At 49.8% G+C, this 21,493-nt stretch overlaps 1 protein-coding gene across 3 annotated transcripts in view; it reads left to right on the forward strand.

The window, feature by feature from the left end:
* The window catches only part of EPHB2 (EPH receptor B2), a 186,834-nt gene that overhangs the window by 158,466 nt on the left and 6,875 nt on the right, over nucleotides 1-21,493 (forward strand). Inside the window, exons 6-11 of one of the 3 annotated variants that reach the window (XM_057531220.1) lie at nucleotides 1,313-1,437; nucleotides 9,196-9,265; nucleotides 11,381-11,489; nucleotides 12,389-12,456; nucleotides 19,934-20,056; nucleotides 20,650-20,897. In XM_057531220.1, coding sequence (XP_057387203.1) covers nucleotides 1,313-1,437; nucleotides 9,196-9,265; nucleotides 11,381-11,489; nucleotides 12,389-12,456; nucleotides 19,934-20,056; nucleotides 20,650-20,897 — 743 coding nt within the window. Of the gene's footprint in view, nucleotides 1-1,312; nucleotides 1,438-9,102; nucleotides 9,266-11,380; nucleotides 11,490-12,388; nucleotides 12,457-19,933; nucleotides 20,057-20,649; nucleotides 20,898-21,493 lie in introns of all 3 variants that reach the window. The other 2 variants (XM_057531212.1, XM_057531215.1) reach the window with 2 other exon arrangements.

The following is a 21,493-nucleotide window of genomic DNA, read 5'->3' on the forward strand; positions in this document are numbered from 1 at the left end:
AGCGCAGGCTTGGTAGTTGTGGCACACGGGCTTAGTTGCTCCGCGGCACGTGGGATCTTCCCGGACCAGGGCTCGAACCCGTGTCCCCTATATTGGCAGGTGGATTCTTAACCACTGCGCCACCAGGGAAGTCCCTCCTCTGACATCCTGTCTCCTACATCTAACCACCCTCCATGAGGGCACTAGCAACGCTGCTGGGAGAGATGGGTGAAATTCCGTAACATGCAATTAACCATTTTAACGTGTACAGTTCCGTGGCATTTAGTACATTCACAGTGTTGGGCAATTACCACCTCTATCCAGTGCCAAATCATTTTCATCACCCCAAGGAAAACCCCATACCCAGCATTCCCCATGCTCCCTCCTCCAGCCCCTGGCAACCACTAATCTGCTTACTGTCTCTATCACCTTACCTATTCTGAATATTTCATATAAATGGGACCATACAATATGTGACCATACAATTTGCATCTGCCTTTCACTTAGCATGTATTTGAGCTTTATCCTCATTGTAGTGTACTTCATTAGTACTTCATTCTTTTTTATGCCTAAATAATATTCTGTTATATGTGTATACCACAATTTGTCTATCCATTCATCTGTTGATAGACAGTTGGGTTGTTCCCACCTTTTAGCTGTTGTGAATAGTACTGCTATAAATATTCATATACAAATATTTGCTTGAGTACCTGTTTTCAGTTCTTTGGGGTATATGATTAGGAGTGGAATGGCTGGATCATATGGTAATTCTATGTTTAACTTTTTAAGGAACCACCAAACTGTCTTCCATAGTAGCTATGGATTTATTTTTATATATTTATTTTTCGCAGTCATTTTTATTCACTGCAGTGTCCCTGCACATAGGAGGCACTCAATGCACATTTGTTGAAGGAGTGAATGAATCTCCCACCGTCTTTGCTTCCCTGTCCCAGAGCCCCGTCACCATGTCTAGGGTCTGTATGTCCCCTGGTTCAGTAGACTGTAAGCTCCAAGAGAGAATGAATTAACATTTCGTCCAACCCACTTGGAGCCAAACCAGAGAAGGGGCCCAATGCATCTGTCTTGACTTGATGTGGCTGAGCTTCCCCAGGGATGGCTGGAGTTGTCGGTGTCTGTAATCTGAAGGTGCCCCATGAGAACAGCACCTGCGGCCCTGCACCCTGTCGGCTCCCCAGGCTGGCTGTGTGGCCTAAGCCAGATGCCTTCCCCTCTGTGGTCCCATAGGTCTCTGTCTGGGCACCTTGGAGGCTGGGCCAGAAGCTGCACCCTCTCATGCCCACCCCTGACCCCTGACCTCTGACCTCCCTTCCAGCTCCATCGGCCGTGTCCATCATGCACCAGGTGAGCCGCACCGTGGACAGCATTACCCTGTCGTGGTCCCAGCCCGACCAGCCCAATGGCGTCATCCTGGATTACGAGCTGCAGTACTATGAGAAGGTACGTGTGCTCCTGGGCACTCTCCCCACTCCCCCCTCCCGCAGGGCCCCCTTCCAGGCTGGGTTCTGGGGTTCTATCATCCCGCAAGACTAGGCAGTCTGGTGAAGCAGAAAGAGCCCTGGCCTCAGCTCCACTCCTCCCCAGCTGTGAGACCTCAGGCAGTTGCCTTGACCTCTCTGAGTCTTGCTTTTCTGGTCTAGGGGATCAGGCCACAATCTCAGTAAAATGCAGTGGTCACAGCCCTTTCCCCACCAAGACCCCTTTCATCTTGATTTTGATGGGCCTGATGTTCTGAAAAAACTGGTTTTCCCAAAAGCTGCATTTCTTAAGTAATAATTAGTCATTTACCCATTCTGAAGCAGAGATTTGAAACTGCTCAAGAGAGCTTCTGTACAGGGTGAGAGGGTGGAGCTTCCTCCCCATGTTGCTCTGATTCCAGCTAAAACACTTGTTTTTGTTTGCCTGAGTGCCCTTTGTATGTATGGGGAGAGAGTGATTTCTCTTTGAGCTTTTAAATCAGACCTTTACTGCTCCCTTCAGGGACCCAGGGTTGGAAGCCACTGGTGTAGAAGAAGCAGCATTGGACGAGGAATGAGAAGCTGTAGGTTCAAATCCCAGCTCCATCCATAACCAGCTGTGTGACCTTGGGCGGGCATCTTTCTCTCTCTGAGCCTCAGTTTCCCCCTGTGTCAAATACAAATGAGACCACCTCTCTCGCGTGGCGGCTGTGAAGGTTAAGGAGAAAAAGCAGGTGTAGTGCCCAGCATTGCCTGGCCCTCAGCAGAGACAAGTGTGCTTTCCCTTCCTTCCTCTTCTGCCCTGCCTGCTTCTCGGTGGGCAAGAGCTACATGATGTAAGGCCAGGTGAGCTCAACACATCTGAATGTGGGGCCTGCACAGTACAGAGACAGCAGGGGACAGAGCAGCTGGACATCAGAGGCTCAGGAAGCTCTCTCTTTTGGATAATGACATTTTTAACTGCTCCCTGAGGCACCAAATAGCCACAGAGACTGTCCCTGGGAAAGGGGTCACTGGACTCCCATTCAGACTAGGTTGTAAATGACTACAGGAAGTACATTAGTTGAGGGTAAGCCCACTGGGAAACAGAAAAGGATGGAAAAGCTCTCCCTAACGACTGAGAGGAAGAGAGGGGGAGGCAGTTCCAGCCAGCCCAGCCCTCCCACTCTATTAACCCCTGGATCGGCCAAACTTTGGTGAGTCTCAGAGGTTCGGCAAACACCTATCCAGCCTCACCCAGCTGCTTTGTGATTGCTTCCTCGCTCATCCCCTCGTCTAAGCAGTGCACTCCGAGAGACCAGGGACCACATCTGTCCGGTACACCACCTGTTCCCAGCGCCCTGGGCCTGGCACCAAGGAGACACTTGATAAACATTGGCTGAATAAATAAGTGAGTGAATCCCTTCCCGTGGCCTTGGTAGAGAGTGGAAACCTTGCCTTATCTCCGCTGTGTCCCTCACCTGGCACACAGTAGGTGCTTGAGGTGTTGTTGGACGGCCTGAGCTGGGATGAGGTGAGGGAAGCAACTCCACCCTTGCTGGGCCCTGGAGAGCCTTAAAGTAGCTGGGCACCCAGGGTAGCTGGACCAGCTGCTGCCAGGCCCAGGAAGCCCCAGGCTTTGCAGAAGCCAGCACTTCCACCCCCTCTGGCAGGGACAGCTTAGCAGCTCAGAATTTAAAAAAAAAAAAAAAACTAATTAAGAAGCTTTATGATTAAATGAAACTGAAAGCATTTGTCCCCAAAGATTGGAACGGAAATGAGAAATCCCGGCGCGGGTCTTGCCTACGACCCATTTCCTACCGAGAAGGGAGGGGCTGGGGAGGCTGACAGAGGTGTGAACCAGGAGGCAGCTCTGTCCTACTTTCTGCCGCTACCTGGGCATCCCCAGGCCCCTGCCAGGGGTGGCAGGACCAGCAGGCCCTGCAGCAGCCAGAGTTACCACCTGCTCACATTTCCTGAGTGCCCACTACGGGCTGAGCACATCACCTCTGTCACCTCATTCATCCTCGCAGCAGTGCTATTCGTCTCACTGGACAGGAGGGGAAACTGAGGCACAGGGAAGTTGTGTAACTTGTCCAAGAGCACCCAGCTGTTAAGTGGAAGACTTCACCTGGCCCTCCTGCCTCCCAGTTTTCTCCCAGGGATATTCTGGGATGACTGTTAAGAGGTGGACAGGATCAGGCCCTGATGGAGAATTTTAGGCACAAATGGCAAGAGAGGGGCAGACCTGAGGGACAGCTGTGATGAGACGTGGCCTTACTTATGTCAACCCCTCCTCCCAGGGCCTGGGTGCAGAAAGAGACAGCTTGGCTCTGCCAGTGGGGAGATGGACTCTGGTTCGTTCAACATTCACTGTCACCAGCTTTGGGCTGGGCTGCTGGATGCCAGGAATACTCAGAGTAACCAGACATGCCTGAAGGCCTCAGGGATTTCACAGTCCAAGGGAAAAGACAGGTTCAGACACAAATAGCCATTAGACAGGATGTGCTACAGGCCACAGAAGGGCCAGCAAAGGTTTCATGGGGGCATCATAATCCTGGCATGGATGAGAGGAAATCTTCATTTAGGTTACATTTGAGCGGAGCCTTGAAAGATGCTAGGAGTTAACCAGACAGACAAGTGATGAGAGCAGGGTCATTCCAGATGGCAAGAACAGCATGTGCAAAGGCCCTGGGGGCAGGAGTGTGCTCGCTGCATTCAGGGAACAAAGAAGGCGAGAGTGGCAGGAGCGACCAGAACAAGGGAGGGATTGGTAGGGGAGGAGTTTGGGGAGGGAGGCGGGGTGGGGTTGTGGTGGGACTTCCAGGCCGTTAGAGTCTGGATTCAATTTAATAGAGTATGATAGGAAGCCATCAGGAGATTCTGGAAGGATGTGATCTGACTCCTATTACTTTAAAGATTCCTACAACTTGCCATGTGGAGAATAGACTGCAAGGGGGTCCGAGGGACACGGTAGACCCAGCGCAGGGCTCTTATGGGATGCCAAGAGAGAAATGATGGTGGCGTGGAGTTGGAGGGCTGGCAGCAGAGATGGTGAGAAGCTGAAAAAATCAGGCAATATTTTGGAACTCAGGGGACCAGGGAGATGTGAAAGATGACTCCCAGTGGATGGTGGTGCCTTTTCCTGGGGGCACATGTGGGTGTGTGATTTGCAGATGTAGGTGCAGTGCTTGCCAGGGAGATGTAGCCAAGAACAGACAGGAGAGGGTGCAGAGGAAACACAGAAGTGGAAGGGTAGGATCCAGGAGAAAGGCAGGATTTAAGGAGAGAAAGAAAAAGTTGTTGATGAAAGTGTCGGAGAAGACACCAGCAGAGGGTGAGGAGGAGAACCAGACGTGGCTTCTATCCCTGAGCTGTGACATCCCAGCCACCACCTCTACTTTCCTGAGTCAGCCCCGCCCTTGGGGAGGGAGAGCTGGGCTGCTAGTGGCGAGATTTATTTCTGATAAGTCCACAGCCGGCTCTTAACCAACACTCCAGCATCCTCCTGGTGCCTGCAGTTGATTTCTTTAATGAATGCTCCAGATCCTCCCAGGTAGGGAAATTAGGAACTGAGCCCTGCAGTCCCCTGTGGGCCCCACCCCCATCATCCTTCCCACTCCTCCTTTCCTTCTTTAGAAAGGGCTCTTTTGGAGCAGGCTCTCCGTTTGGCCTTTCCCCAGCTCCACTGGGATTTCCCAGCCTGCCCGGAGCCCGGAGCTGACAACCACTTTGCTGGAAGGCTTCTGGATGCCGCTGACGAATGGTGTTAGCCAGACCATGGTTGGCCGTTTCCATTGGTTCTGGCATCCCAGGGGAGGTGGCCTCCTTTGGCAGCTGCCCTGAAGCACACAGGTTCACGCTCCCTTTGGCTCCCCAAGAGCTCAAGAAGAGTCATTTGTGAGGTGGATGAGCCCTCGTAGGCCACATCGATTTATGTGTTTATTCAACAGAAACTTCTACTTGGCAGAAGTGTAGGGAAAGGATATTCCAGACAGAGGGAGCAATGGCTGGGGGAGGAGGGAGTGAACTATGAAAGTCCAGGCTGCATTCAGGTTGTTGCCCAGTGTACATGGAGTTGTATCTACATGGAGAGGTTTGTCACTCATTCATTCACTTTTGCAGTCACTCATTCATTTAATGACCATTGGTGAAGGCCTACTCTGTCACGTGTTGATGATAACAGTGATGGTGGTAGCCTACATTTACTAAGTCTTTAGTTGTCCTAGAGACTATGGTAAAAGCTTTCCCCTTTTTTTCCCATTAAATCTCCACAATCACCCTGTATGGTACATAGTGGTGTTATCCCACTTTATCGATGAGAACACCGAGGCTGAGAGGGCCTAAGAAATGCAACCAGTGCCTCATTGGTCCATTGGGTAAGGACCTAAACTAAGCACTAGTGGATTTCGTACTAAATTTCTTCCCATAATCTGTTGGTGCTTAACCTTTATGCAGATAATGGAACTTCAAAGAGAGGGGAGAGGGTAGGGAATTGATGGCTCTCGAGCATCTCCAATGTGCCAGGCACTACCTGATCAAATTTTATCTTCACAACAACCCTGAAAAGTTGGCATTTATTGCTCCATTTTCCAGAATAGAAAACGGGCTCAGGGAAGTGAAGGGTCTTTCCCAAGGTCACAGTGCAAAGAAGTGGAAGAACTGGCATTTGAAATGACTTTCAATCCCCTTCCCAGTCCTGTGCCTAGCTTTAGAGAAGGGATCCACTCAGGTTAGTGCCTAAATTTCCCGAGGCACCCATGCCACCAACAGTTTCCTCCCATCTCCTCATACAATCAGAAACAAAACTTCCAGCCTCTAAGCGGGCAGCCACCCAATCTGCAGAATCCAATCCCCCTTTTCAAGCCTGAGCCCATCCCATGCTGGACAGCGGCACCTAGTGGCCAACTGTGGGACTGCATCCAAGGTTCATAGAATGAAAAGTTTAACATTCATGCATTATGTCCGTAATTAGTGAGCACATACTATGTGCCCAGCCTGGGGGTCCCAGAGATGAACCAGACAAGGTCCCTGCCCCAGGGAACCCATAGGCTTAGAGAAGACACATTTATATCAGAACAGTGGGTGGAAGAGGAGACAATGGACCTGCAGTCTCTGGCTGGGACATCTGGGAAGTCTCCCCAGCCGAGGCGATCCTTGTGCTGAGTCTTGAATGATAAGTAGGGAACTGCCAGGCAAATGAGTAAAGAGTATTTCAGACAGGGGCAACAACACTTGCAAAGGCGCAGAGTGTCCAGGTAAGGTCGGATTGCCAAATAAAATATAGGACACCAGGTTATATTTGAATTTTTTAAAATATATTTTTAGTATAAGTATGTCTCAAAGAATGCACGGGACATACTTATACTAAAAAATTATTCACTGTTGAGCGGAAATTCAGATTTAGCTGAGCATTCTGTTTTGTTTTGTTTTTTCTAAATCTGGCAGCCCTACTAGGGAAAGGGGAAGCAGTTGCATATAGCTGGAGCCTGGAGGACCCTGGGGATGTGGCAGGAGAGACTGGCAAAAGCCAAGTCATGGAGAGTCTGGAATGCCAGGCTAAGGAGTACGGCCTTCACCCTGTTGCCGTTGGCAAAGGACTTTGCATGCAGGCCCCTATGCTTGGTACAGGGGAACAAAACACAGCCCCTTCCCTCCGGAGTTTACAATCAAGGGAGTGAGAAGAGCATGGGCCTAGGGTGACGGGACATAGCAGAAACCAGACAGCAAGTGCTCCAGGGCTCAGAGGAGGGGAGGCACATCTGGCGAGGAAGTCAAGGAGGCTTCCTGGAGGAGTAGGCAGGTGATCTGGCTCAGGAGAAGAGACTGCCTATCCACTGCTGCCCCCACATCCCAAGCTCTTTCTCACCTCCTTGCCTTTGCACCTGCTGCTCCTTCCCAGGAACGCCCTCCCGCTTCTTTGCCTGGGTGATTTCTATTTGTTCTTTAAGATCCCGTTCCAGTTGCCCCGAGTCTCCAGGGAGATTTCCTTGATGTCATCTGATATCCCCCACCCAGGCCAGGTCACATACCTCTGGGCTCACTGCGCTTACCCTACCCGTGTAAGCATTTCATACGTATTAATTCATTTCATTCTCTAAACCCTTTGAGGTAGCTATTATTATTATTATCCCCATTTTACAGGTGAAGAGAAGGAGGCAGAGAGAAGTTAAGGAACTTGCCCAAGGTCACAAAGGTAGTAAATAATAGAGTCAGGATTTGAACTGAGAAAGTCTGGCTCCAGTTCCCTTTAACCTATACACTATAATAACATTGTAATTACATTATTACAATGTAGTTGTGTAATTACATAATAGGATTGTAGTTACAATTATTATCTGTAATAACATTGCTCACACTGAATTTAACTTTTTCATGAGAGTTTTCAAGGGCTCTGTGTCCCTGGACGTGTACATGATTAACATGTACAATCAGGTGTGCATTTTTCTGCATAAGGGTTCATAGCTTTTCATCGGTTTCTCAAAGGGGTTCATGATCCTCAAAGGGTTAAGATCTCCCCACCATTTGCTTTACTGAACTGAGCTCTCCAAGGAGGCCAGGGCCTCTGCTTTACCTCCTGTGGGTCCCTAGTGCCCAACCCAGGGCCTAGTGCAAAGAGGGTATTTGGGGAGGGTTTGCTGGGTAGCTGACAGACACCTGAACAAGCATCATGTAGGCTGGTAAACATCTGCATCAACTCAAGCACTTTTCCACTCCCACTGCAGCAGCTGGATCTTTGTCCTGTCCCAGACTCCTCGGGTCACCCTGGGCAGTGATCAGGTCAGAATTGGCATTCTCCTCTCTCAAAGGAAGGACCATCAGGTCCTGGGTATCCAAAGGCATGGGTATTAGAGGCAGCTCCATGCAGGAGACTTAGTTTGAGTCCCAAAACAGCCACCAACTGATGCATGTGACCTTGAGCATCATTTTCCCTTTCTGGGCCTTAATTCCTGCCTCACTCAAATGTGCTGAGGCTGAAGGGGGGTCCGTCCACTTAATCCGTAGAGGCATGGGGCAGGAAGAGGGATGCAGAAGTGAATAAGTTGGACCCTCTCCCTGCTGTCTCTAAGAACTCACAGTCTAGTCTTCAGGGTCTGCATACAGTGGCCACTCAGTATATGTGTATTAGTCAGCTGTTATTGAGATGATGCTGCAGAACAAACAATTCCAACAATCCAGTGGCTTACAACAACAAGTGGCTATTTTTCTTGCTCATAGGTTTTTGTCTGTGGGTCAACTGAGGTGGTGCTGTTTCAGCCTAGGAGTTAGGTCAAGGTCTTCTTCACAAGTTTCTCCTTCTGGAACCAGCTGTTACCCAGGTTAAGCCTCACCATGGCAGATGGCAGAAGCATAAGAGACCAGGTCAAATCAACAAGCACATGTAAAGCCTCTACTTGCATTACGTCCTTTAGAATATTCCAACAGCCAAACCAAGTCACATGAACAAATTCAGCATCTGTGAGGCAAAGAAATATGCTCTGCCTTCTTTTGTGGGAAGTGTTGCAAATCATATGCAAAAAGTTTGGGTATGTGATTCTGTTACAGGAAAGGAGTGAAGAATTTGGAACCACAGATGTTTGTCCAGTAGCCAGACCTGCCCCAAGTGGCAGGAGTGGATGGTGGACTCTGGGCTACAGCCTCACTAACTGCTTTCTCTGTTCCTCGGCAGGAGCTGAGTGAGTACAACGCCACAGCCATAAAAAGCCCCACCAACACGGTCACTGTGCAGGGCCTCAAAGCCGGCGCCATCTATGTCTTCCAGGTGCGGGCACGCACCGTGGCGGGCTACGGGCGCTACAGTGGCAAGATGTACTTCCAGACCATGACAGAAGGTAAGCAGGGTCCAGAGGGCAGGAGGAAGGTGTTGACTCTACAAACAGAGCAAGGACCACCTCCTATAAAGTTCCTTTGTGCAAATTAGAAAAGGCACCCCCTCTTCTAGATGTCAATTCTCCCTCCCTCCCGGGTGAGAACCTTTGTGCACTGTACAAACCGCACAGCCATATTATAGAGGACTGTTTCTGTGGCCCGGAAAGGATATGGACTCCTCCGTTACCATCATGTCCTTTCCCAGGACCATTGGGAGCTCAGCCCCAACTTGCAAAGCCACTCTGAGCAAGCCAATTCCATTCCCTGGGCCAATTTCTTCTCATCTATAAAATGAAAGTATCATATTCCATCTGAGAGAGCAAACATTTTATCCATACATTACTCCAGTGACTTGCAGTTGGTTTGAGAAGAATTCTGAAGCCACGTCTGAGCTCAGCAGGGAGAAGTGCAGGGATGGATTAGTAATGTCTTCCCTGGGCAAGAGAATGGAAGGTTGTAGCCCATGTGCTTTGTGTCTCCAAGTTTGGGACCACATGGTCTCTAAGCACCCTTCCTGCTCTAATAATCTTTGAGAAGCAGCACAGTTAAAGAATGCAGACTCTAATGCCTGACAGATGGAAATTACAGTGCTGATTCAGCTCTAGCTGCGTGGTCCTGAGTAACTCACCTTACCACTCGGAGCCTCAATTTTCTGATCTATAAATGGGGATGATAACAACTAACTCATTATCATCATCATCATCAAACTAGGGTCAGGATGGGGGATAAAGGTACAGGCCCAGCACAGGGTTGGCACTAGGTCTCACGTCCTTAGGGCTCACCAAATAGTAGTTAAGGTCATAGTTGTCATTGCTGTGAGTCTGGGGGCCCTTTCCCCAACCAGCCAAACTCCAGAGCAGAATACTTATGACCAGACTTCAGCATCACTTCTTAGCATCTGCTTCAACCACTGGGCATGGGCCTCAGCCTTTGCCTGGTTGAACATTTCAGAGGCTCCTGGACCCCTGAATTCTTGTCTTATCACAAAAATCCTCCCTTATAGCTCCACCATCTCTCCTAGTACTCAGCTTCTTTGGAAAATTCCCCTTCCTCATGGCCAGCGTTTTTCACCTCTCTAGGTCCTCTTGCATGTTGGATGAGGGTCACTGACCTGGGGATTGGGGAACTGTCTCAAGATCTTTCTTTATTAATTCAACAAGTATGTGTTGGTTCTAAGGACCCACAAATGACCTAGTCCCTGACTTCAATAAGCTCCTGTCTGGTCATGGAGGCAATGAGAAGTAGTAATAATAAAATTTTAAACAGTGAAGATGTTGATGACATTGAGAATGCACCGAATGGTTTCCAAGAGCCAGGGCCAATGCTGAGCACATTTTACACATTATCTCACTTAAGCCCATGGCCTTGGATCAAACTGACCTGGGTTCAAATGCTGGCACTGGCCACTTTCTGTGTGACCTTAAGCAAATCACAATTTTGCTAAGCCTTAGTTTCCTGATCTGTTAAATGGGATAATTATAGGCAGTACGTCATAGGACTATTCTGAGAATCACACAAGATGCATAACATACTTAACCATGACAGACACTTAAAACACTTAAAAACAATAATAGTTAATATTTACTGAGTGCTCACTATGTGCTACAAGTTATGCTAAGTCCTTTACACAAAAATCCCATGAAATGGGAATTATTATTCTTCCCACTTTACGTATGAGGAAACTGAGCCATAGAGAGGTAAGTCACTTTACCAGTGATCACACAGATAGTAAGTGGCACCACTGGGACTCAAACCCAAGGAGTTCGGCTTCAGAGTCTGTGCTTTTAACTGCCTCTGTATATGTGTCAGATTATTATTATTATTGATTTTCATATCAAATTGAGATGCAGGCATTATTATGCCCATTTTATAGACGAGAAATTGAGAGTTGGGGCAGTTCACGGACTTGTCCAAGGTTACTTGTGAGGAAGTGACAGCCAGTTCTCCACCCGAGCATGACAGATGCTCTGCCAGGAGCGGAACAGACCTGGGATCCAAGGAGACCTGTGTGGTGGGGATGCGGGGGGTTATGATCCCCAGAGCCAGGCTGAGAACACTGCGCTGTGCTTTCTCCCCAGCCGAGTACCAGACAAGCATCCAGGAGAAGCTGCCACTCATCATCGGCTCCTCGGCAGCTGGCCTGGTCTTCCTCATTGCTGTGGTGGTCATCGCCATCGTGTGTAACAGGTGGGTGGTGTCCCCCGGCCTGGTCCAGGCCTGGCTGTCCAAGAGGGCTGTCCGCCCATTCTGCCATTCCTGAACAGTGTCTGTGAACAGAGGGGGCAGGAGGGGCTCGGGTGGACTGGAGACCCACAAGTGGCCTCCCACTGCCTCAGTGGCCACCGTTGGCAGTCCATCCCTTTGAGTCAAGCATTGCCCTGGACAAGTCCACTATTCGAGGAGGTGGCACACTGAGACACTAATACTTCAGCATGAAGGGACGTCTCAGAACAGTGGGTGGGAAAGACTGCAGGATGCCGGGAGCCAGGGATGGTGGAGAGGGAGTACCAATCACCCTACTTTCTGCTCCAGTAGAGGCCCCTTCATGAATAGGGCCATAAGCAGGCTGAGGAACTCGGGTAAGCCCCCCTGGCTGAGGTGGCTGGAAGGAAGGGGAGAGGACATAGACAGGAAGAGGTGCAGGAAAGGGCATCCCAAGTGGCTGGCACAGGATAGGCAAAGGCAGGCGATGGGACCCATTCCTGGACTTCTGCTGGGCTTAATGCAAAGACTCTCCCTTCTTCCTTAGAGCTCCCCACTTAAGAACAGACTAGGTCATAAGGTCAGATGGACAGAAGCCCCTGAGTTTCTGGGGCCAGGGGCCATGACCAGAGATGACTTTGCTCTTTGAAAGGGGCTCAGCTGGAGAGGGGACAGGGGAAATCGTGAGCCTGGACTTGAAGTGGGAGAGGTGGCAAGAGCTGAGTGGGACCAGGGCAGGTGAGGCTGCTAGGCAAGGGGCCAGCAGGGCGTCCTCTGGCAAGGGGGTGGTTTCAAGGGCCTGCCCACCCTCTCCCTATCACCCACTGTGGCTCCCAGCTCCCCGGGCGCCTCCAGGTGGCTCCAGCCCTTTGCTCTTGTTCCAGAAGACGGGGGTTTGAGCGTGCTGACTCGGAGTACACGGACAAGCTGCAGCACTACACCAGTGGCCACAGTATGTATACACCAGCGGGGCCAGCACCCCGGGCCCTCACTGTCAGTGCCCAGCAACCTGTCCAGCCTTCTTTCACTGCCTCCACCCTTGCTGCGGTCAGACCGATGCCCAGCGGTTCCCAGAACGTGCACCTGCCACTCCCTCTGCCTGAAGCACTCTCCCCTCTCTTTACCTGGGTCCCTCCCTCTCCCTCAGGCCTCATCATATACAGACCCCTCTGAGAAGCCTTCCCTGACCCCACCCTGGATTTAGGGCCCTCGTCTGTGCTTACACCGCGCCCCGCTACCTGGCTGCGTGGTGATGGCCGCTTCCTTTCTCCCCACCATTACGTTGTGGGCACGTGGGGACCAGAAAATGTCTGACACTCAGCACTGCTTCCCCAGCGCCAGCTGGCGGCCCTGCACACAGCAGGCACTGGATACAGACTTGCAGAATAAATACAGGAGTTGAGTGAGATGGTGAGGAGCCCAGGCTCTGGGCTGGGAGGGGAGAGAAGGGAGGCAGGAGGGCCCCTGCTGTGCTTCCTCAGTGCCTCCTCAGCTACTCCTTCCCCCACCCGGTGCCTCCATTTCCTGCGCTGTCCCACCGCACCTGAAGCCAGGTCTGGGGCACATGAGCCACACACTCCAGAGCAGATGCCCCTCCTGGGGAGCCGATCAGAGAGGAGAGCAGAGCAGACATTCCTCTCCGTCTGACCCTGGCAGAACCAACAACCTGTGCGGGGGGGGGGGGGGGGGAACATGTGGGTCCTCACTTCGGCTCACTCAGCAAACAGGAATTCCAAGTGGGCCCCATATATTGATAGGTTCTCAAACTGAGCTCAGTGGGGTACCGCAGGGCTCCTCAGTTGGCCACCAAGTAAGGGGGGGGTCATCAGCACATCGCTTCATTTGTCACAAATTTGTTGTGGCCCATTATGTATGTCAGGCCCTGCTCTAGGTGCTGGGGACACACAAGTAAACAAACCAAATATCCCTGCCCTGGTGGAACTTATATCCTAGTGGGAGGGACAGGGAATTTTTTAAAACACACGCAATAAACGAGTAAAGCGTATCAGAAGATGAAAAGTGCCATGGGAAGAAAAGCAAAGTAGAACAGGGTGTTTGGGAGCTGCAGGGGTCAGCGCTTCATTTTTAAATAGGGGAGAAGGGGTGGGCCTCAGCGAGAGGGCTTCCTCTGAACAAAGGTGCAGAGGAGCTGGGGGAACGAACTGTGTAGAACCTGAGGGAAGAGCATCCCAGGCAGAGGGAATAGCCAGTGCAAAGGCCCTGAGGCTGGAACGTGTCTGGCAGGTTCAGAAACAGGCAGGAAGCTAGTGTGACTGGAGCAGAGTGAGTGGGCAGGAGCGGGAGGTATGAGGGGCCATGACATACAGATTCTTATCAACCATTGCAGGGCCTTGGTTTTCATTCTGAGTGAAATGAGAAGCCTCTGGAAGGGTCTGAGCAAAAGACTGATGTGCTCTGAGTTACAGTTTTCACAGGACTTCTCTGGCTGCCATGTGGAGAATGGACTGAAGGGGCCGGGCTGTGCCAGGCAAGGACAGAACAGGGACCGTGAGGCAGCTGCTGGGATGATCCAGGGAAGATATGATGGTGGCTGGACCAGGGTGGCAACGGGGGAGGTGGTGGGAAGAGGTTGGATTCTGACACACTTTGAAAGTAGAGCCACCAGATTTGCTGCAGGATTGGATACAGGGTATGCAAGAAAGAGCAAAGCCAAGAAGTTCTAGATATTAATCCTCTGGGTAAGACTTAACCTGAAGTAAAAGTTCCTGGGCTTAAAAATCATTTTAGACATAAATGTAAAAATAATTAAACCATTAAAATTTCCAGAAGACAATTTAGGTAACTATTTAACTGATATGCGGATGGAAAAGCACCTCCTAAGCACAAAAGCAATGGAAGGACCACAAGACAAAGGTGGACAAATTTAACTACACAGAAATAAAAATCCACCTGTATGTTAAAAATAAAAGTCATAAATTCCATCACCCCATCCTATTCCCCAAGTAATAAAATCATGATCGTAGATGTAGCTTAAACATATTGTGTTCTGTGTGCCAAGAACTCTTTTAATGCTTAACGTGTGTTTATTCATTTAATCCTGATAATTTCCCACTTTGAGTATGAGGAAACCAGGACACAGAGAGGTCCCACAGCTGTGCAAGGCAAAAACTAGGGTACAAACCCAGGGTGTCTGGCTCCAGAGCACACACACTTAGCCACGCTGTGCTACCTACACCCTTCTGAGCTAGAAGAAGACAGGCTCACACGCTCCGTCACCTGGAACCATTTGGGAGCATCACTATTTAGAGGGTGAGTCAGTAACAAGGAAACAGGTGACAGCAGGGATTTGTTTTCAAAATAGACCCCAGAATAGAACGTGTTGTTCACAGATCAACACATTCTCAAGCTCAAGCTCCTACGCCCTGCATCTGAGCAGGATTTTGTTTTTTGTTTTTTTTCTCAAAGCACTGCCAGCCCTGTGATCGCATATCCACCAGCAACCCTCTGTGACTGGGACAGAGGAGGAAGCTGAGGCCCGGGTATGTGTGTGATGGCTCGAAGTCACCCTCACGGGCTCGTGTTTTCCATCGTTCAGCAGGTGCTGAATGAGTACCGAGGTCTATGGTGCCTGGATGTGGAGCCAGAGGGACTCACCTGGGTTTCTCAGCCATACTCTGCTACTGGCCAGCTAGGTGACCTTGGGGAAGCCACCAAACCTCTCTGAGCCTTGGCATCTTTATATGGGAAGCAGTAGGAATGATACTTTCACAGAGTTATGAGGGTTAAAGGATTTAATGGATATTAAAGTGCTTTGTAATAATATTTAACAATAGCCAACTCTGCATGATAACAGTTAACAATTATTCAGTGCTTTCTATTTGCCAAATACTGTACAAAGCCCTTTAAAAAGATTCTCATTTAATCTTTGCAACCCCCTTACAAGGTAGGGGATTTGTTTATTTATTGTCTCCATTTTGTAGATGAAAGAAGTGAGGCACAGAGAGGTTAAGTAACTTGCCCAAGGTCACACAGCCAGATCAATACAGTGGTTGATCTTGAATTCAAACCCATAAAGCAGCTTATTTGTGACCATTATTACTGGCAGATCCAGAATTCAAATCCAGGTCTCTGGATGCCTCGATCCTCCTTCCCTCATCCTGAATTTCCCATGTGGGTTCAGGATGGCAGTTGGTGACCCCGACAGTCATAAATCATCCAAGAGTCCAATATTTTCTGAACAATCCTGCCTGCAGGGGTCCTCGTCCAACTTCAGTTCAGCAAATGCCCCTCCCGGGAGCCAGGCCTTGCGCAAGGCTCTGGCCACAAAGAGCTCACATTCTATCCCAAGACACAGGCTGGGGAAGCACCCAGAATAAACTGGTAGCCTGGCAGTTGTAAGTGTAGATTTTACAGCCTGGATTCAAACAACACTTCTGTCATTTATTAGCTGTGTCCATGTCCCCTTGGACAGGTCATTTAACCTTTCTTATACCACAGTTTCTTCATCAAAAATGGGGGGGATACTATTATGTTGGACCAAATGAAATTGCCATTTCTGTAGGTCAGAAGCAGTCAAATATTGACAGTTTCGTAGAGCTCAGCTTAATAATACTATTTACCTGGGAAGATTGTTAGGGAGGATTAATTGGGTCGATGCCTATAAAGTACCTAGAAAAGGGTCTTGTATGTGGTAAATCCATGCTAAACTGTGAGACAATAGTGTTATCACTGGTGAGGCGAAACCAAAGGGTCACCAAAGCAGGGATGGCTGTGCTCAGAGCCATACAATCAAAAGTGTTTATTAAGCACCTAGTTTATACCACCTTCACATATACTCCAGAGAAAACATTCTAGAGCAAGAGCTCACAACTTGGGGTTCACAGACTCCTAGAGCTTCCAGGGCCTGTGAACATTCCAAAATTATATGCTGACTATGGGCATGTGCACATACACGTGAATACGTTGCCGACAAGCAGATTCATAGCTTTCATCAGGCATTCATGACCCCAAACAGGTGGAGAGAGAAAACCAGGGCACGTCAATGAGTAATGCTGTTATTCTTCTAGTAAGCATTTATTTATTTATTTATTTATTTTTAAATTCATGTACTTTTTTTTTTTTTAAAGCAGAGCATATACACATATTCAACTTTAAATTTTATTTATTTATTTATTTATTTATGGCTGTGTTGGGTCTTCGTTTCTGTGTGAGGGCTTTCTCTAGTTGCGGCAAGTGGGGGCCACTCTTCATCGCGGTGCACGGGCCTCTCACTGTCACGGCCTCTCTTGTTGCGGAGCACAGGCTCCAGACGCGCAGGCTCAGCAATTGTGGCTCACGGGCCTAGTCGCTCCGCGGCATGTGGGATCTTCCCAGGCCAGGGCTCGAACCCGTGTCCCCTGCATTGGCAGGCAGATTCTCAACCACTGCACCACCAGGGAAGCCCCAAGTAAGCATTTATTGAGCACCCTCTATGTGCCAGGCCCTGGGATTTAGCAAGAACGAGATAGACATGGCTTCTGTCCCCCTGGGGGAGAGAGGGTAAAGCAAGCCCTCACAGGCAGGAGAGTGTTCCAGAAAGGGGTGGCAGGAGGCTGTGGGCCTGTGAATCTGGGAGCCCTGAGACAAGGTAGAAAAGCCATACAGACATCCGTGGGAGTGGGTGTGGAGACAGGGCAGCAGGAGCCTGAGGGGAAGGCATTGGTCTCCACTGGAGGGATCCAGGCAGACTTCACAAGGGAGGTGGCATTTGATCTGGACACAAAGGAGGAAAAGGGTGTTCCAGGTGGAGAGAACCACATGAACAAAAGCACGGAGGCAAGCAATTATGAGGTGTGTCTGGGACCTCTGGGTAAATAATTCCTTGTGCTGGCATATAGAGGAACAAGGGAGCTGTAAGTGGAGCCCCTCACGGAGCACTTGGACTGACAGGTGAAGGCATGCACCTCTGTCCTGTGAGGGATAGAGAGCCCTCCTGACTAGCACTCCTGACCAAGGCTTGGGACGGCATCTGATTGGTTGGCAGCGCCCAACTAGGCTTTGAGCTCCTGCCGTGCTTCTCCTTAGCTCCCTGAGCTGACCCATTCCTGTCCTCCCTCCCCAGCTGGCCCGGCAGGAAGGGCTTCCCCCAGTTCTATTGGGAGGGAGATTGAAAGTCAGTCGCCAAGAACCACAGGCCAGACACTGAGTCTGGGCAAAAAAGAGAGCATCTCCAGGGAGCTGATGCACCCTCTCTGAGGAGGGCTGACTTGGGGAAGGAGTCACAGCTGAGTACTCCAGGAGGAGGACGCATGGACCAGATCTGGGTGGATTTCCTCGAGGCAGTGAGCATGGTGATTAAGAGCCCTGGCCCTCAGCTCAATTCTGACAGACCTGGGTTCAAGTTCTGGCTGTGCCATTTGCTAGCTGTGTGGCCTTGGGCAGATTACTTGGCCTCTCTGAGCTGCAGTTTTCTCACATGTGAAATGAGAATAATGATCCCTTCCTCCAAGAGTTGATGGGTGGAGGAGATGAGATTATGCATATAAAGAGCCTGGCACAGTGTCGGGCACAGACAGAGGGCCCAGAAAGTGTAAGCTGGTATTCTTCTTCTATCTCTATCATCTGGATTCTGTCGTCTTGACACTGAGTGTCTGTTATGTGCAGAGTGTTATGCAGTATGCCAGGAAGAAAGGAATGAGAAAAAAACATGCACCCATCCCCCTCTTCCCAGGCTCCCACAGTCTAAGATGGTGGTTCTTAACTTCTTTGGGGTCTCAGACTTCTCTGAGTCTGCTAAAAGTTTTGGATCCTATGGCCGGAGAAACACAAATATGCATATGTGTGTATATAAAATTATAAGATAGAAAAATCCAGAAAAAAAATCTATACTCAGGGATAGAGTTTTGGAGAACTTTTACTTTCAACAATATATATTTACATAAATTTTAAACTGTTTATAAGGAGCATAAATTACTTTTCTAATTCAAAGAGACAATAATAATAAATGCATTCCATTTCAGCAGCCCCACCAAACCCATCCTGGGACTGCCAAGTCGTTCACAGACCCAAATTAAGAAAACCCTGACCTAAAGGGCTAGACAGACACCCACACAAATAATCCAAAATAAGAATAATGTGTTAGAGCAGCGGTTGGCAAGCTTTTCTGTAAAGGGTCAGACAGTAAATATTTTAGGCTCTGCAGGCCTTATGGTCTCTGTTGTAACTGCTCAACTCAGCCACTGTAGCGTGAAAGCAGCCACAGGCAAAGGAATGTGTGTGGCCGTGTTCCAATAAAACTTTATTTATGATACTTTATTACAAAATGGGCAGTGGGCCATTTTGCCAACCCCTGTGTGAGAGGTTCCAGCTCTCAGATTACTGGAATGTCTGAATTAGAGGCTAAGAGTGGTCAACTAACATGTCCAAGATCACACAACCGAGCAGGGCTGTGGCCTCACTCACCAACCAGCCAAGCCTTGCTACGGCCCAGGGACTTCAGCTCCCAACTCCTAGAGCTGCTGCCTCCAAAGTCACAGCTCCTGAAGCCGTGGGAGAATGTGGGCAGGGAGCTGGGGAGCCAGAGGGAGGCCCAGGCTGGGTGAGGGCCAGATGGTCTGGGAAGTGGAAGACTAGTTATCTGGGAGGGGGAATGAGGGATAGATCATCTTTCCCCTCCTTCAAAGCATTTTGCTGACTCAGTGCTGGGGTCAGAATTGGGTCTTTAACATCCAAGTTACAGTCTTCCCTTCTGCATCAAAAAGTAAAAATCCACATCAGATCAGGAATCAACTTCATATGCCCCATGTCCAGCCTTACACTGATCACCAGGGAATTTGAGATCCAGAAAGGTTTAAGACTTGGCTAGCGGGGGGACCTGGGAGGTGGGCCCAGGAGCCATGGGTACTCAGACCCTTGCGAGGCAGCCCTTCCAGTGCCTGGGAGGGCTAAGGCAGCCAGGAAGTCTCCTGAGGGGAGAGGAGGCTTGAATTAGGCCTTGAAAGGCAGGGAGATCTCCTTAGCAGAAGCCCAAGAACATGGTCTGTTGCCTGCTCTTTCTATATTTTTGTTCCAATTCTCTCTCTTCCTTCTTGACTTCCTCTTCCTTTACTTTGCACCCCCTGATTGTCTATCACAAGAGTGATAAGCCTATCTATCCTTTCATGCCCACACTCACAACAGACATTGTTAATCAATCTTGATAGTCTTTTAGCTGCTCCAGGAAGCCATTATTAATCAATTAGAGTTGGAACAAAAACTAGAACCTATTTGCTATCCCTGCTGACCTCTCTGTTCCCCTCACCCTTCTACTCAGCTCAGTGCCCATCTGCTCACTGAGACCCAGAGAGGTCAAGTGAAATGCAGGGGCTTGCCCCGTTCATACAGGGGCCACATGGGAGTGTACTTCCCTCCAAGGAGGGACTGGCTCTCACTTTTCTATCTGTCCACATCTTGTGTCTGCGCACATGACTGAGCCTGGTCTTCTGTCCCAGTGACCCCAGGCATGAAGATCTACATCGACCCTTTCACCTACGAGGACCCCAATGAGGCAGTGCGGGAGTTTGCCAAGGAAATTGACATCTCCTGTGTCAAAATTGAGCAGGTGATCGGAGCAGGTAGGTGACTGGTACCCTCTCAGGTACCATGGCCTCAGCCATGGGTCAGGGGACCACCCCGGTGTGTACTCCTGGGATAGAGGGCAGGATGTGGGGCAGGAGCCTCAGAGGACCCTCCAAGGCCTGAAGGCTCAGAATACCCAAGGTGGAAGGGCCCTCAAAGTTCGCCCAGTAAAACTACTTCATCACCAGATGAGGAAACTGAGGCACAGGACTGGAAAGGAACTTGCACATCACATCAGAGATTGAGCTAAGTCTGGAACCCAGGTCTCTGGACTTAGTCTAGTGCTTTGTCCTTCCCACCATTCATCCCAGGTCCCTCGCTCCATCTCCCCAGGTTCCCCTACATCCTCACCCCACACCCAGCCAAATACCACAGGATGACCATGAAAGGTTTCCTCTTACTCCCAAAGGTGGCTGAGACTCTTCTGGGCCCTTGCATTCTATAAAGGGGTTCTGTGTCTGGGAGGATGAGCTGACCACTGAGGAGGAAAAGCTCCTGCAGGTCCCAGGAGCAGAGGTTACAGGGAACAGGGAGGTGGCACTTCCACCTGGTAAGGGACATCCTGCCTCTTTTGGTGTGTCTGTCCCAGGGGAGTTTGGTGAGGTATGCAGCGGCCACCTGAAGCTGCCAGGCAAGAGAGAGATCTTTGTAGCCATCAAGACACTCAAGTCGGGCTATACTGAGAAGCAGCGCCGGGACTTCCTGAGCGAGGCCTCCATCATGGGCCAGTTCGACCACCCCAACGTCATCCACCTGGAGGGTGTTGTCACCAAGAGCACACCTGTGATGATCATCACTGAGTTTATGGAGAATGGCTCCCTGGACTCCTTCCTCCGGGTAGGGGAAGCCAAGAGTGGTGGGGCAGGAAAAGGAGTGGTAGACATAGCTTTATACTGTCAGAGCCTGAAAGGGTCTTGGAAAGATCTAGGTCCAGAATGGCTTGCTTGCTGCCACTTTCCATTCCTTTACCCATGCCAGGCATTGCTAATAAATCCCAGACTCTGTCCCACTAAACCCAGAAGCAATCTCAGAATCCGTCTCAATCCAGGAAACCACAGCAAGTTGATCAGAGTTGGCATGCAACCTGAAATCTGTTTCCTCCAAGCTCTTAGCCAGCCTTCTCATTATGCACAAGAGAAAACTGAGGCTCTAAGAGAAGTAGAGTTTGCCCAGTGTACCCAGAGGGTCCAGATGAGAGCCAGGACTGGAACAAGGTTTCTTGACCCTGAGTCCAGAGTTTTTACCAGATTTGGATTTTCCCAAAGCTGTACACGGAGAGAGTTCAGAGCACAAGGCCAACAGAGGAAAGTTTCTAGGCCCCCCAAGAGATCACAGTCAACCAGCTAGACAAAGAGCACTGACTAGGAATCAGAAGTATGCCATCAGACTAGATGCTATTTAATAAATATTTATTAAGCACCTAGTATGTGCTA

Source organism: Balaenoptera acutorostrata, chromosome 1 (assembly GCF_949987535.1).
Source record: "Balaenoptera acutorostrata chromosome 1, mBalAcu1.1, whole genome shotgun sequence".
Classification (NCBI taxonomy): domain Eukaryota; kingdom Metazoa; phylum Chordata; class Mammalia; order Artiodactyla; family Balaenopteridae; genus Balaenoptera; species Balaenoptera acutorostrata.